This window comes from Cyprinus carpio, chromosome B8, assembly GCF_018340385.1.
Source record: "Cyprinus carpio isolate SPL01 chromosome B8, ASM1834038v1, whole genome shotgun sequence".
Taxonomy (NCBI): Eukaryota; Metazoa; Chordata; class Actinopteri; order Cypriniformes; family Cyprinidae; genus Cyprinus; species Cyprinus carpio.
The window spans coordinates 11,242,503-11,258,886 of NC_056604.1; the positions used below are offsets into that span (position 1 = coordinate 11,242,503).

The 16,384-nt window shown below is 35.3% G+C and overlaps 1 protein-coding gene across 3 annotated transcripts in view; it reads right to left on the reverse strand.

The window, feature by feature from the left end:
* The window catches only part of LOC109065545 (IQ motif and SEC7 domain-containing protein 2-like), a 70,191-nt gene that overhangs the window by 24,250 nt on the left and 29,557 nt on the right, over positions 1–16,384 (reverse strand). Inside the window, exon 1 of one of the 3 annotated variants that reach the window (XM_042729641.1) lies at positions 3,534–3,959. The exons of the other annotated variants lie outside the window; for them this stretch is intronic. Within the exon in view, the coding sequence (XP_042585575.1) occupies positions 3,534–3,598 (65 nt within the window). The 5' untranslated portion in view covers positions 3,599–3,959. Of the gene's footprint in view, positions 1–3,533; positions 3,960–16,384 lie in introns of those variants that run through there. 3 annotated transcript variants of the gene reach the window in all.

The window sequence follows — 16,384 nt, forward strand, 5'->3', positions numbered from 1 at the left end:
AAGACATTTAACTTGAAACCTTCGCTTATAGTCAAAATGCCATTCCATAATCCATAATTTTCCACTTTTCCAGTACAAAAGTCCATCCCCTGTTGTCCATTGACATAAAAATCACTGACATGCTTGTTTCCAAGCAAACTATTTCAATAAAATGAATCGGAATCCCAACACTACTTGAAATAGAGAGGACTGTTTGCCTATGGCTTCAGTTTGGACAATGTAATGCCACCCCAACACTATGCAAGGCTTCAACACACTGCTTTCACCAAGTTAAGTTAGCAACATGAGAAAAAAGCTTTCTTGGCATATTTTTAGACATGTTAGAAAGGCAAAACATGCCAATTATTCAGTGAGGTTCCATGCTGAGAAGCATAACTTCTTTAGTCAGCTGACTCTTTCTCTGACAGGACTCACAAGCTTCTCGCTGCTATGGTAACTAAATGCCACTTTTCATATGTGCAGAAATGTGTTTGGAATGAATGTGATACACTAGATACTTACAGTATACACACTGAATAGACTGACAAAATCTGTGCATGTAAACACAGCGACATGGGTAAGAAAAACTAAACACAGTCAGAAATAAAACTGAATTAAGGTGAGTAATGATAAAGCAAATGAAAATTGTGGCTGTGGCTCAAATCCAACGCATTAAAACAGACAGGAAATGAACAGGGCTGATAGTACAATAAGATACATAGCTGGAGGTTAGGAGAGGAAGAGAAGATTGAAGCTCAGATGAAATCTTTAGCATTTTTGAACTCGTACTGCTGAAGGGCTACTACCACTATGTTCAAAGTTCAAAAGTTCATAAAGCTAAAAGTATGCTGAAAGATAAACACATAATTCAGGATAAGATCAATGTATAATTCATTTCAGAATTAGACTAAAAAGCAGTTGGTTAGAGTATGAATCTGAAGGCCTTGCACCGGAATAACAGCCTGCTCATCTAGTTACATTCACTTACAATCATGCATCAAGAATGCTTAAGTGCTTAATAAATAATTCCTTATTGCTACTGATGACAGTCATCATGATGGAAACTGTGAGAAAAAAATTACAAGACCAACTTGCTAGCAGCACACTTGCTGAAGAACAGTGATTTTCTCACATACTCCGTCTCTTGCTGCCTCTTTGACAGTGTCGTACCTCTCGCAGTCTGTGAAACAGCTGAAATCTCTTCAGTACTGTTTAAACCCCTCACACGAGAGGACTATCGGACTCAGAAGACCCCCCACCAGCTGAAAAAAGGAGAGCTAGCCTAGAGAGAACACCGCAGCCCATTTCTCCACAACATATACTAAAGAGTTTTAGCATGTTTTTGACAAGACTCAAATCTGACTGGATGCTGTATCCTTCATGGTACCAGTGTAAGAACAAGAAGTTTGAAGCATTATGGAACACAACATGCTCCTTCAGCCAAGGGCGTTTTGTGAGAAAGCAATGCAGCGAGTGCCTCCTCAAAATTCGGAAAAGGAAATAATTGACAGAACAAAAATAAAACATAAAGAATATGACACAATATGCTCCGAATGGCCAATTAAGCAGTCAGTGCAATAAAACCTGTTTCTCATGGTCACAATCAGTCCGTAAATTGGCCTGAATTGGACATACTGGTGTAAACGAATGAACTAATTACAGAGTAAACAACTCACCCACTCAGGGACCACCACTTTAGGTCATGTCAGAGAGAAAATTAACTTGAAAAGATCACCTGTGAGTGAACAGGTTTTTAGTGAGCACTCTGCTCAGTTACATTATACAGTGTAACTATCATAACACCTGCAGTTTTTACAGTCAATTGGTTGACTAATGGTCCAAAAAGAAGGTAACTCTTAAAGGGGGTCATATGATGTTCCTAAAAAGAACATTATTTTGTGTATTTGGTGTAATGAAATGTGTTTATGCTGTTTAAGGTTCAAAAAACATTATTTTCCACATACTGTACATTTTTGTTTCTCCTCTATGCCCCACCTTTCTGAAACGCATTGATTTTAACAAACCTCATTGGTCTGAAAAGTGAGGTGTGCTCTGATTGGCCAGCTATCCAGTGCATTGTGATTGGCTGAATTCCTCAAGCGTGTGACGTGTTCTTTCTTTCCGTGAACATTTGGGCGGCGTTATGCGTTATGTCGGGGCGTGTTTAAACAAGCCGTTTTAGGAGGGCGTGGATGAGTCTTATCTTTTATAAAGAATATCTCTTTGGGTTTGAGACTATAGTCTTTGCAACTTTAGGGATCTTATCTATTCACAAACAGCTTGTAACATTCCAAAGAGAAAGGAAAACTTGAAATCGCATCATATGACCCCTTTAATAAAAATAGCCAAATAAAAAATATTCTGTGCTTACTGTAGATGTACTATTTTAGATAAATAGAAAAGAATGTATTAAAAAACACATAAACTTGATATTTTGATTAATGACTTGAAAAAGAGTACTTTTTCCACTCACTACTAAAAATTTAACATCTAGGCTAAATTAACAGGTTTATTCAAGTCAGAAATTCTGTTTAATGATGACTGAATCAAGCTAAATACAATATACCAACAAAACTCATTTTATGGGTATAATCAGGTAGAAATAGTTCTTCACTGTAAGGTAACAATTACAGGTTACCACTTTTTACAGTGGAATATTGGTTTCTTGCTGACAATGTAATGTAGATGCTCTGCAGAAACTCTAGAAAATGCTGGGTTAAATACAACCCAGCGCTAAGTAAAATATGGACAAACCCAGCAATTGGGTTGCTTTGACCCAGCGGTTGGGTCACTGTCCAGAAGGTTGGGTTAACGTTTAACCCAACTGTTGGTTGAAAACAACCCAATCACTGGGTTTCTCCATATTTTACTTAGCACTGGCTTGCATTTAACTCAGCATTTAAAAAATCTAATGAAAGTAGTTAATTTACACCAGATTTAAATAAATAAATAAAAACTGGATTTTTCTTCCTTATTGAAGAGCACCAGTGTGTTCAAACAGGTCATACCAACTTCACAGAACAGCAGCAAGCTTCAGAACGGTCATATGTTTGAATATACAACAGTCATGTCCATATGTACAGTTCAGCACTCAAAAAAAAGATTCAAGCATTAGTCAGTACTACACTTGTTTTCAAATGAGGGCATTACTGTGTTGAGGGAACTTGTGACCTACAAGTCATTGCCAAGAACATGCATTCAAAAACAGAGACCACTGCACAAGCTCATCAGCTCTGTACATGACAGGTATTCGCGTAAGAACCTATCATTTAAAGGCTGTTTTTAGCATTGTTTCCCTCTGACTCGTTGGACTCAAGCGTTTTCTCTGCGGCTAAAGATGCGCTTCAATTTACAATGCACAGAGGACTCGTGCGCAGGCATATTGCGCGTTTTTTTTTTACGGTACGTTGTTTTCCCCGGTGATGCCCCACAACAGGGTCATTTAAATAAACGAATCCAACAAATTCATTAAATTCCAGTTAGCACTGGAAAACAAACCACATATTCCAATCAGTCGTGTCACAAAAAAGAGGAGTCACAACATTGCATCTTACCAATATACAAGCTTGTTATGAAGAATCGCTGGAGTCTTATCCGACGCACAGTTGATGCACCACATTGTTGCGAGAAACACGTCCGGATGCGCAAGCGCTATTTCATTTGATCGCTAATTTGGCTCGAGCGCTGACAGCGTCCCTCACGGCGTGCGCGCGGAGTAGGATTCGCTTTAAAAGGCATGATTTGCGATTTCATGTGCTGTCATTAGCGAGGAGCTGATGAGAAGCTCATTCTCTCATCCTTGGCCACCCTCCTCCTCCTCCTCCTCCCCTCTCTTTCCATCTCTCTCTCTCTCCACCCCCCAATCCTTTGAATCTCTTCAGGCTCGTGCAGCCAGCGTGACACAGCAGTAAGGGCGCGAAAACGCGTCTGCCAGCAGAGCTTGGCAAACCGCTCCCTGTTCGCGGCGCATGATCCGCACCTCGGGCATCATTGCTCGACTCATCTGACAGGCTCTGTTCGGTGCCATTAAGATCAATCAACGTGTCATGTGACATAATCTGAGTCACATCTAGATTCGTCGCGCGGTCCAGGGGAACCATATGGTGTCAATCTGGTGGTCAATTCTATCACTCAGTTCGCGCCACTTAACAAAATGCATTCCTAAAAATAAAGGTTCCAAAAGGGCGTTTGAAGAATTCTTAAAAGAACCGTTTTTTTTTTCAAAAACATTTTTAAAAATTCAAATAAAAATGTATCACTATAAATTATGCATGTGGAAAGTTTTAACATATGTTAAAGGTTCTTCATGGAACCAGGTGCCAATAAAGAAACTTTTTAAAGAGGTCATGACACGAGAAACCAAATTTCCTTTTATCTTTTGACACAGAAGAGGCCTTTGTATGCTTAATACATCCTGCAAGTTTCATAACTTAAAATGTCATCATCAATAAAAAGCATTTAGGTCTCACTTTATATTAAGTGGCCCTAATACCTGTGTCCTTACATAGTAACTAGATGTGTGCATAGCATGTAACCACAGTGTAAGTACACATTGGTACATAGTATCGACAGCTGTAATGTTTGTGTAACTACACATATGTAATAACCCACTGAATGGTTTGTGTAAGTACAAATGTGTAACAGGACATTGGTAATAACACTTTCTGGTAATGAAAGTACAAATTTGTAACAAGACTAACAGCACTTTTTGGTAAAGAAAGTGTTACAATTTATATTAAGTTAACAATTCCTATGGATTTATCATGTAATTACTGCTGTTACACAGCAGCAGCCAGTACGTTTAGCGGCTTTACATATAAACATATAAACTGTGGTCAGAATGTTACACTTTATATTAAGTGGACAGTTCCTGAGGAGTTATCGTGTAAGTACACTAGTATTACAGTGGTGCACCAACTCCACCAACTTAAGAACTAACGCCTCCCACTTTACATACCCCTGAGTCCCATTTCCACCCCTAAACCTACCCATCTCCACCCCCTGGATTAAACTGTTCCAATTACTCTTATACATATTGTTGTTACAAAATGTAGTTATTTTTAGTTATAATTTGTTGAAAGTTGAAGATCTGACTGCAGCTGCCTCACAAACCATAAGTAAATGATTTAATAATGCTTTGTCAAAACACTCACATGAAATAGTGAGGGAGTGGGACATTGATCCATGTCATGATCCCTTTAATAGTGTGGATAAGCAGGAGATCACTCTCTGTTTCTCTCCTCATTTTGCACATCCAAGTTTAATTAATGTTTTTAATATTGTCAGTGGACTTATAATGAAGCACGCTGAGAAAGACTTTTCAACCCACTCTGTTGTGACAACAGTTTCTTCTCTGTATCTTGAGCCTTCTCATCTTGACAATGGCTCACTCTACCTCCATCTTTCGCATGGACATCAAAACACAGGAGAGATTTGTGATATTCCTTTCTCTCTATCTGTGTCTCCATCTCTCTCCCTGGCCTCAGGACAGCTTTATATAATTCATCATATTCCATATTAGCCACCATTTTGATGCCTCCTCCCCATGTTTGTCATCTGTCTCATTCTTCAGCACAAGCTGCTCAGTGTTCTGTTCACTTCATCTCTCCTGTGTCACTATCTCTTTTTTTTTTCAGGGTTCATACAGTCATGATATACCTGGAAGTATCAGGCCAGGGAATATTTAATGTGTAATATTCAGGCCAGGAAAAGTTAATGTGTTTCTGTAATTATGCTCTGCATGGAGAATCCTGTATTTTTTTTTTGTTGTTGTTTGTTTTTTTTTGTTTACTGCACAAATACGTACTGTTAAAATATAATTCTTAAGACTGGTACCTGACACACAAATTAAAATCCTCCAGGCAATCTTTATAAATTTATTTTAAAAATACTTCTAATTCTGCAGTGAATCATGAACAACTAAAAACGTTATTGAAATTCATTTGTTAAACATGTTAGAACATGTGATAGTAAAACATAATTAGTTAAAATTCACAGTTCATTTATAACACAACTGGCTTATGCCTACTTTAATCAGAATACAGTATCATGCAGACATCATCTTTGATTACTGTCCACAAAAGTGGACATTAATTTTAATCTGGGCATGCCCAGCCTAAATTAAATCTAGGGGAATTCTCAATTTTTCATCAACATTTAAAAAAAGAATCTAAAATTATGGCCTAGATTTGTAAAAGTCCCATGACCTATATTTTGCCATTCATCACACTCTTGTGTGTTATTTTTAAGGACATGAATGAGAATTAATGAGTTGGCTAAATTACTGTCCAAAAATCGCAAAAATGCATAATAACAAATTGCAAGACCATCAATAACATGCAGAAATGTATCAAAATACTTCAACAGCAATTCAATTTTAAAATAAAATACAGAATTATCCGGATTATGCACTTTAACTGCATAATTATGTCCATGTAAACAATTTCTATGAGATGTTTTGGCCTATGTACTGTAGGTATATTTTCAAATAAACTGCAAAAAAAAATGTCAATGGATATATATGAGGAATGGAATTGCATTTTTTTTCTGATTTCACTAAAAGCCCCAGATGATTGGTAGAGCACCTGAAAGAATAACTGACAGATCACTTTATGAATTTTTAGGAAATCCCCCTAAATAGGGTTTAAAATCAATTATTTGTGGCTCATTGAACATGCTAGACGACTGCACATTTACATTCTCTCTCCACCTCCTGTGATGGCAAGCAAAATACAGTCATGCTTCATTTTACAAAAACAAACACAGCTCATGCACAGGTAATTTACATGCTTTCACACTGAGAAAACACATCACCACAAACACTCTCCTCTAGTATTAAGTGTTTCTGTAGCACACATTGATGTCTAACGCATGATAGAAATTTTGTTGAAATACTGTAGACATACATCATCTCAATGTGCAATGAGCTACTACTCATGCAGCACTCAGTCTATTTTAATGTCACCAGGGCACCACGTGATGCGAATCTCCACATGATTGGATAGACATGATGCTTCATGACTGTGCTCTATCAGCCTCCCATGTTAGGCGGAGTCAACATCGGTCTCCTCACATTTCCCCTTTCATGATTCCCAAAGAACAACGATACAACGTGCTGTTGACTGCAATATTAATAAATTCTAACTAGGTCATTTGAGTGATCAGACTCAGAATTTCAGAATGCAGCAGGGGCAAACAGCTGAGAGGAATACAGACATCACTTCAGATTAAGATGAACACTAATGAAAACACATTCACATATCATATAATGCTGTATAAATCTGAACAAGAGCACTTAATGTTATGTTAAGAGCCTAAGTAAAGGAACAATAAACAGAAAACAACAAAAAACTTATTGTCATTAATGTTATAAATATACTTGTCAAGAAAGGACATATATAATGTTACAAAATATTTATATTTTAAATGATGTTATTTTGATTTTTCTATTAATCAAAGTATCCTTTTCCACAAAAATATTAAGCATCTCAACTGTTTTCAGCATTGATAATAATGAGATATATTATTATTATATTCAAAAAAGAAAACACTTACTTTAAATTATAATAATGTTTCACATTATTCCTGCTTTTACCGTATTTTTGATCAAATAAATTCAACCTTAGTGAGAAAAATAAAAAAAACAAAAAAAAAAAAAAATTCACAAAAAAAACATTTAAAAAAAATGGTCATGACCTTTTCTTTGCAAATTATAAAATTTTGCTTTATAATTTATTACATTTCCTTTTGATTTCGGAGTGACCGGTGACCTGGAAATGTTTTCATGATCTTAATCCATAAATAATAAAGCATGCCACTTTATTTCAACCCTTTTTGTTCCCGATTCACCATTTCCCACCATTTATCATTTTGGCTTTGCTCTCTTTGTCCATTACTGTAATCCTGTTTACTCATCATTTGTCTCTTTCCATCTTGTTCTCATTTTTTTGTAATCATACTGCCCCCTCTCTCTTTTTTTAAATCATTATCTCTCTTCACACTGCTTCCACCCTTTATCCCTCCTTCTCGATGCTGTCACTCTCGCCTCTCAAGAGGCGGATTCAGAGAAGGCGAGAGGGGTGGGGATGAGAGGAGAGAGTTGCTTGGTGACGGTTGCTGAGAAACGGATGTGGGAGGGGTTGCAGTGAGCCAGAGTCAAGAGTGGCGTTGCCTTGGCGACCGAGGTTTCACACTGTCTTACAGGATTTGGCGCAAGATGGGAGAGCTCATGTACCTCTGAGGAGTTAGTAGCACCATGCAACCACATACACAATATAAATACACACACATAAACTCTAGAGTTAATCTTGTTTTAGGGATAAAAGTCAAAAAGAATACCAAAACTGGTAACGAAAATATGAGATATTTTAATTTCATTTTTATTCTTATTCAAAAACTGGGTAATGAAATACAGTGCAATTTACTGCAGTTTAAGAATCCAAACAATTTTTAAACTAGGCCTTATTATTTCAGTAAAGGCCAACCATTTACATTGCTTCTAAAACATTTGGGATCAGTAAGTTTTTTATTAATTAATAAAAAAAAGAATAAAATTAATTCATAAAAAAAAACAAAAAAAACAATAAAAACAATAAAAATTATAAAAATTAAAACAACTCAAATAACACCCCAATTAAAATATATTTTAAAATGTAATTTATTCCTTTGACAGCAAAGCTGAATTTTCACCGAGTCTTCAGTGTCACATGTTCCTGTGCGATTAATCGAAATCGTAATAAAATCGCGATTTGAGCGTGCACGATTTCTAAATCGCTTTATAGCACGATTTTCCGCGGTTCTGACCCCCCGCAGTATGCTATCCGATCCAATCAGAATGCAGCGCACGTAAATGGGGCGCGAAAACAGAACAGACTGGGCATATGCCTAACTCCAGGTTCACACACTATCTGTGATGCATATTTTTTCCGAGCCCATGTTAATGGATCAGAGTGTTCACACTGCACAAACACGCGTAAAAGATGTGAACAGAAAAGTTTAGAAATCGAAAGGTGCGAAAAGAATGAATATCTAGCGCATGAGCATAGAGAGAGTTGTGAGTGAGTGAGTGAGTGAGAGGAGACATGTTTTAATTGCGTGCACTCTCTCCAGATGAGAGCTGCGTGTATCTGAGCACGAGTGTCTCGTTTTGTGACAAAACAAAGGAAATCTGCGTGCGACCCTAGATACTCGCGCTCGCACATTATTTTAATGTGCTTTCGCGTTACAAAAACGCGCTCTCGCTGCTGCTTCTGAACCGAACACACATACTGTATACGCACTGCTGACGGAGTACGTGTGAACCTTGGGCAATAAATATATTTCAGCACCTGAGGCACCGCAACAATGAGATCTATGACCAATGCATGGCAAAAAAAAGTCCTGGACATGGGTTTTATTTTATTTTATTGCCATGTCTATTGACATTGTGTTTGAAATCTTTACTTAGTGATAGGGTGACCATATGCGCCGTTCATACGGGACACATCCCGGCCAGGATTTTAATATTGCCTAAAATATCCAGGTTTTGGCTGTTTGCAGGTCGATCGTTGTGCGACATTCATGAGAGCTAGAGAGCAGAGCAGACGGCTCCTTATGCTTTCGGATCGCTTTCGCACATACTTTGCTGTCTTTTCTTTTTTTTTTTTTTTTTTAGCAGCGACGCTTCAAGTCAAACGAACGAACAAACACGTGCGCATATTTGCATCGCTTTGATTGTTCCCTGTAGATCTCGCCTTCTCACGCGCAGCCCCACGATTGGTCGATTATGTATAATACCTGCATGTAATTGGTCAAACTGCTTTGGATGTTTTAGGCAATATTAAAATCCTGGCCGGGACGTGTCCCGTATGAACGGCGCATATGGTCACCCTACTTAGTGATTATTTTGACTTATGTCTGTTCTAGAGGCATGTTACAACTTTTTGATAAAGCTCTTATTGGTTTTCTTTTGGAAATATGTTTCAAATTTATACTGAATGCCTTTATGACTGTAAAGCATGTCTGTGTGTGTCAAAATCGTGATTAAAATCGAAATCGCAAAATTGATCAAAAAATCGTGATAGGTTTTTTTTGTCCATATCGCACAGCCCTATTGTCAATTTTGAAAACAGTTGTGCTGCTTAATGTTTTTGTGAAAAGCAAGTCAACTTTTTTTTAAGGATTCTTTTATGATTAGAACGTTGAAAAGAACAGCATTTATATGAAATGCTTTGTAACATTGTAAAAGTCTTTTGAATGTTCCTTTTGATCAGTTTAATACTTGCTGAATTCATTTATTTTCAAAAATCTCTAAACCCTTGACCATTGAACGGTGTGTATAAAACAGCCCATTTGAAGAAAGACTCAACAATGATTCTCACGAATGGTATAACGGTACATGTATTTCGGTACAGGTCTCAAATACAGCATTGTTTTAACCACTGCACAAGTGAAACTTAATTGGAAACTTACAGATGTATATACATTTACTTTTGATAAAAAACATCTAATCTTTCAAATTGAATTTGTTTTTTCAGGAAATTCAAACAATAAATGCTATTTTGATGCTCTTTGACTCGGTGTGATAGATCGCTATATAAACACCTCAGTTCAAATGGCAGAGCGCAAATGAGTGTGATCTCTTTACTACTAGTTTTAACTTGAAATAAACATGAATGAACATCTCATGCCTCACGTAATCACTTAATCTGTGTTTTAAGCACAGAAAACATCAACAAAATGTCACATAGCATTTAATTTACCTCAGGCAAGTCATCAGTGTACACAGCTCATTAGTTCGCAGAGAAGAGTGTTTTGAAATATATTAGACTATATACTTACATTTTACTTCACCTAGTGATGTCTTTATTTAATGTACGCTTAAATAAATCTGTTATGAAACAATTTATGACAGCCACTGTGTAAATGAATATATTTCAACAACAAATAGAAATGTTATAATTTACTGTAGTAGTTAATTTAAAAACTGCATTATGTGCAATTTACATGTTTGCATATAATTTTGTTTTGCATATAAAGTAAAGTGTTGATTATTATATTTTAAAATAAATAGTAATAAAATTTAAGTTTGGGCTCTGTTGTTATAAATGTAAAAGGGGCTCCCTATTTTATATAATAAGCTGAAGTAGCTCTCTAAGACAATTATATCCCTAAGAAATATATTTTCTAAGTGAATTTATTTAAAGAAAGAGCAATTTGTCCAGTAAACCACTGTTTAAAAAAAAAAGACAATTTTATGTTTATTTTTCCCCCCTGGTTCACCGAAAGCATACCGAGCTGTGATGTCAAAACCGAGGTACATACCGTCATGTTTGTGTACCGTTACACCCCTAATTCTAACATTATAAGGATGCAGGAGATGGAAACACATTTACATACATGCACAACAGGAAGCTGTCCCATCTAGAGGTTGAACACACTTTGACGGGACGGTGAAGGGAGCTGTCCATTGTGCTGAACACAGCCATCATCATTCAGCCACTTGCCCTCATTTGTAGGGGTGCACTACTAATTCAGATTATTTATTCCTTTTAAAATATCAGCATGAATTAGTATTTGTTTTTTAATGCGAAATTATTTATATCAGTGGTTTTCAACTAGATTTGATTGGAAATTGAAGTGGTAACCCAACACAGTACTAAAATTGATTACACACACACACACACACACACACACACAAAAAAAGTTTTTAAATGAAACACTGAAATTTAATATTGTTTAAATGTATTAATGGTAATTAATGTAATCATGAAAAACTTATAGTTTGAGAGTAGAAATTAAAGGTGGACAAAATTGCATGTTGCTCAAAATATACAAAACTGAAGGTTTGCCGCTTTTTATTATTATATATATTTTTTTGTACATGCTATTAAAAAACTCTCAGAGTGCAAAATACAAACTTTTTGCAAATGTTTGCCACTGTGCTGCAATTTATATCTAATTTTAATAAGTTTCTGGCACTAGAAAGTGTGATACTCTCTCTTTTTGATCAACAAATAAGCTGCTCTTTTAATCACATTATCCCATTATTAATTATGCAGCAATTACTCCCTACACTTTATTAGGGTGTAAAATTAACCTCAAAGCAAATCAGGATTCCAAATAAGGACACAGGGAAATTGAAGCTTAAAGCTTACAGATCATGTCCAATCAAAAATGTTTATTTACATACAGACAGAATAAATAAACACAGAGCAAACAGTCATGTCTGCACGCCATTGTAACGCAACGTGATTCAGCTGGTGTCTGTCTGCAGGGTAACGTGACTGTGATCACATGAACACTAGTACTGTGATGTGACCGCAATGTCTCTTCCCAAAATGTAATCTACCCGAAAGTCATCTATAGCTCTATTTGGACAAGATTTGTCTGAAGTGCATATGTCTATATACCTGACTGTTGGATGACTGTACTGTATATCACTCATTTGCACAGGATAAGCACACATACTTTAAATGCATGTGTCTTCTGAATTTATGCATTCTATAACCGTCCTTATCACAAAATATAAATCAGCAGCTGTGCTAATTAATTATGCAGGAAACATTGAACATGGACATTAGATTATCAAGTATATATATTTTTTAATCAGTATAACATTTTCAACAGCCATTACTCTAGTCTTCAGTGTCACATGACCCTTCAAAAATTACGAAATGCTGATTTGGTGCACTAAATTTAGTCTTATTATCAATGTTGATGTTTTTTTTTCTTCAGGATTCCTTGATGAATGGAAAGTTAAAAAGAACAGCATTTACTTGAGTATTTATACTTTTGAATGTTCGTCAATGGAAAACATGCTCTTCGTAGCCAGACGGTGTAGTTACAGTATCTGCCAGCAGGGACTAACCAGAGAATGATAACCAGCCAAACCTTGACCTCTCAGATAATCCACACTGTCATCTATAATTCAATGATTTCCTCTGTCACTGTATTTGCTGTCACCAGTGCTTTTTTTCTACAGAGCAAACGAGCAGGACACCGTGAACTCAGAACAAAACACCTGAGGGGGAAACATCCTGATATGAACATACAACAATCAGAAAGACTGTGTCCCCTTTTTACAGCCGACCATTTCAATTCCTGCCATTTCTATTGGATTATTATTTTAACCAATCATGCAATTCCTCCTCCTGCCTCTTTGGTCATAGGTTATATGTGACCTTGGCTCAGACTCAAAACACACAGTACAGACATTCACACTTTTATATACACAGACTACATTAACACTCAAATATTCTCATGCAAACACACATATAATCAGCATTTAATAGTAGAGTAATATAGTATAAACCAGCAGTGAAGGCACTGCCCAACAGAGATGCCATAATCTCCAGCTGCGTGCAGAAAGGCGTCACCCTCGCCCTTTGATGTGCGCTTGCACTAATCTGCGTTTAGCTCCCTTTCATGATCACCACAAGCTGACACTTGCTGTCTACCAAACAAGATTAATCCAACATAGTCATCCCCGCTGAAACTTATTAGCAAATTAACAATTTCTTAAATCCCTCACAGTTTGAAGTCGCACGCCACAGCAGAATGACCGCAAACAGTCATCGCTCATCATTAGAGTAAATGAAGACGAGTGCCTCAAGAAACTTGGACAGCCGTCACTTAGCTTGGGATCGCTGACTCACTTCTCAGTAGAAACACTCAGATCACTAAAGAACAACCAGTTTTCAGACTGCATAAAAACTGATTCAAGCTTATTTTCAAAAAATCATTTTTAAAAACCATACAGGAGATATAAACATCTCATAATACTTGAAATATACACGAAATAATGATTATTCTTGGCCAACTAGCATTCTACTGTCAAATAATTTGTATAATCATTACACAGTGTATACTGTATAATGAAAATAAATTTTATCCACATTTTAAAAGACTTATTATGATCACTCTGGTTTATGTTGTGATTCGGAAATAAAATAAAGTCAAATAAAAAATAAAATAAAATACAAATGTATTGATCAAGGTTAAAAGTTTTTTCTTCTGTGCAAAGAAACTATAGACTGTCTTATATGTCTTTGCCATTATTCAAAACTATTTGATAGGACATTAATAGCAATAAATGATCAAAAATAAAATAAAATAAAATAAAATAAAATAAAATAAAATAAAATAAAATAAAATAAAATAAAATAAAATAAAATAAAATAAAATATTTGTTCTTTGTAGTACCAGGGAGCACCATAATCGCACTATGCATGAATCTGATAATGGACAGACTCATGCTTTTTATTTTAAAAGAACAGCCATTAAATGTCTGCTTGGAAAGCACTAAACTGGCTCAAGATATTAAAAAAAAAAAAAAAAATCTTAACATGGGAAATCATCTCATAATACTTAAAAATGACAAAACATACACAAAGGCAAAATAAGTAAATAAATAAATGGGCTGAAATATTGATCAAAGCTAAAATCATTTAATTATATAAGAAGCAACTATGGATTGTGAGCAGCTATGGATTTGTCATATATATAAACAATTATTTGACAGCAGAATAAAAGCAATAAAATAAAACATTAAAATAATATTTCATTGCACATAAAAGCAACTGTGCTTTCATGGAGGTCTTTTCTAGCACCGTGGAGCATCATAAACATACAAAACAAATATAGCCTATATGATAATCATTTAGTACCACAGTATATATGAAACATCAAAAAAACAACATTTCACAAAAACAGTATAACAATACACACACACAAAACTTTTTAAAAGTTTACTACCCCCCATAAAATCAGGAGGACAAGGCATTAAGAGGGACGCTTCAGGAGAACATAGCTCTAAATTACCCATCAGCCTTGCACATGCCGACTGAGGAAACCAGAAGTGCTCCTACCAGACACAGTTAATCTTCTGTCACTAGATGAGACCCATAGGTGCACACAAACCCCGTAAATCTGAGGATTCTGGTGGAATTCATGTTTAACCTTAAACAACCTGCCCTCTTCAGCTAATAAATCTACTCACTTTCTCGTTTTCTCTCACACACACTTGAACATTTGTGTGTGTAGCCAGCTGCTTTTCTTTATATTATTAATTTAAAACATGACCTCTCACTCTTCTTCTTCTTCTTCTCTCTCTCTCTCTCTCTCTCTCTCTCTCTCTCTCACACCCTTCCCCCTCCTCTCCAAAATGGTTTTGACGGATTGTTTTCTCCCTCTGGATCTTTGAACCTGTCACTTCATTTCTAGATGTGTCAATTCATCATTCTTTCCATCCATCTCCCTCCCTCATGCTCCCCCTGTCTCCGACAACACAGCTGGTACGAATCCCCCTGCTATTACACTATTACCAACCACTTCTAGTCTCTGAGCTCTATGAGACAAACACACTGTACGCACATCATTACACTCAATTACATTTAAAATCCGATTACGTACATGATATGAAAATAAATTCATGTAATATATCACTATTAATCACATTTAATCACATATATCAATATTTGCTGAGAAAAACTGGATGCTTATTTCAACTTTTGACATGCAGCACAACCAGTTTCAATACATTAGATCAATCAGGAAATGTTAGGCGGGGCAAGCAAATGTGTATCATTATTCAGCAACAGAGGAGGTTCTTATAGCAGCAGTGTCTGAATACTCCGAATTATGCTTTCTAGTTTTTTGTTCATTTTAAAATGTTTGTAAATATTCATTCTGATGTTCAGCTATTTTTGTTTTCTCTTCATTATTTAAATTTTTGTCTGGGCACGTCTCATTAAAAGTATATTCTGTGGTGCGTGTTTTATTCATTTATTTTTTCAAAGGATGCGCCAATATTAAAATATTAAAATTGGTATAAAAATATAAATAAGCTAAAAATAATTATTATTGTTATGGTCAATAGTTGATAAAGGACTGAGATTAAATATATTAAAATTATCAAAATAATATTTAATAATGATACCTTAATAAATGTAAAAAATAATAGACTAAAATAATATACTAAAATATTGTATGATATTAAATATATTAAATTATCCAAATAGTATAAAAATATTATCTAAAATGATATCTATACATTTAAAAATGCCTTACAATTATTTTAAATGATATTTAAAAAAAATCATATCTAATAATTATATCTGAATAAACTTAAAAACAATGCACTAAAATGATAATAAATGATATTAAATAAATTACAAAATTAAAATGTACAGTTAGAAAATTATGAGATCTGCTAAAGATTATATTTAACAAAATTATTACATTATCTTCAATTGAGAATCCAATATTAACTGACACCAATCAATTAAAATCTGTCTAATATTGGCTGATAACTATATGGTATTAACATTGCACATAATTTTTTTTTTATATTCCTGAGTTCTGTCTCATGTTTTTAAACACATTTTTATGAATGCCCCTTAGAAGTATAATATATTGCTTCATTTAT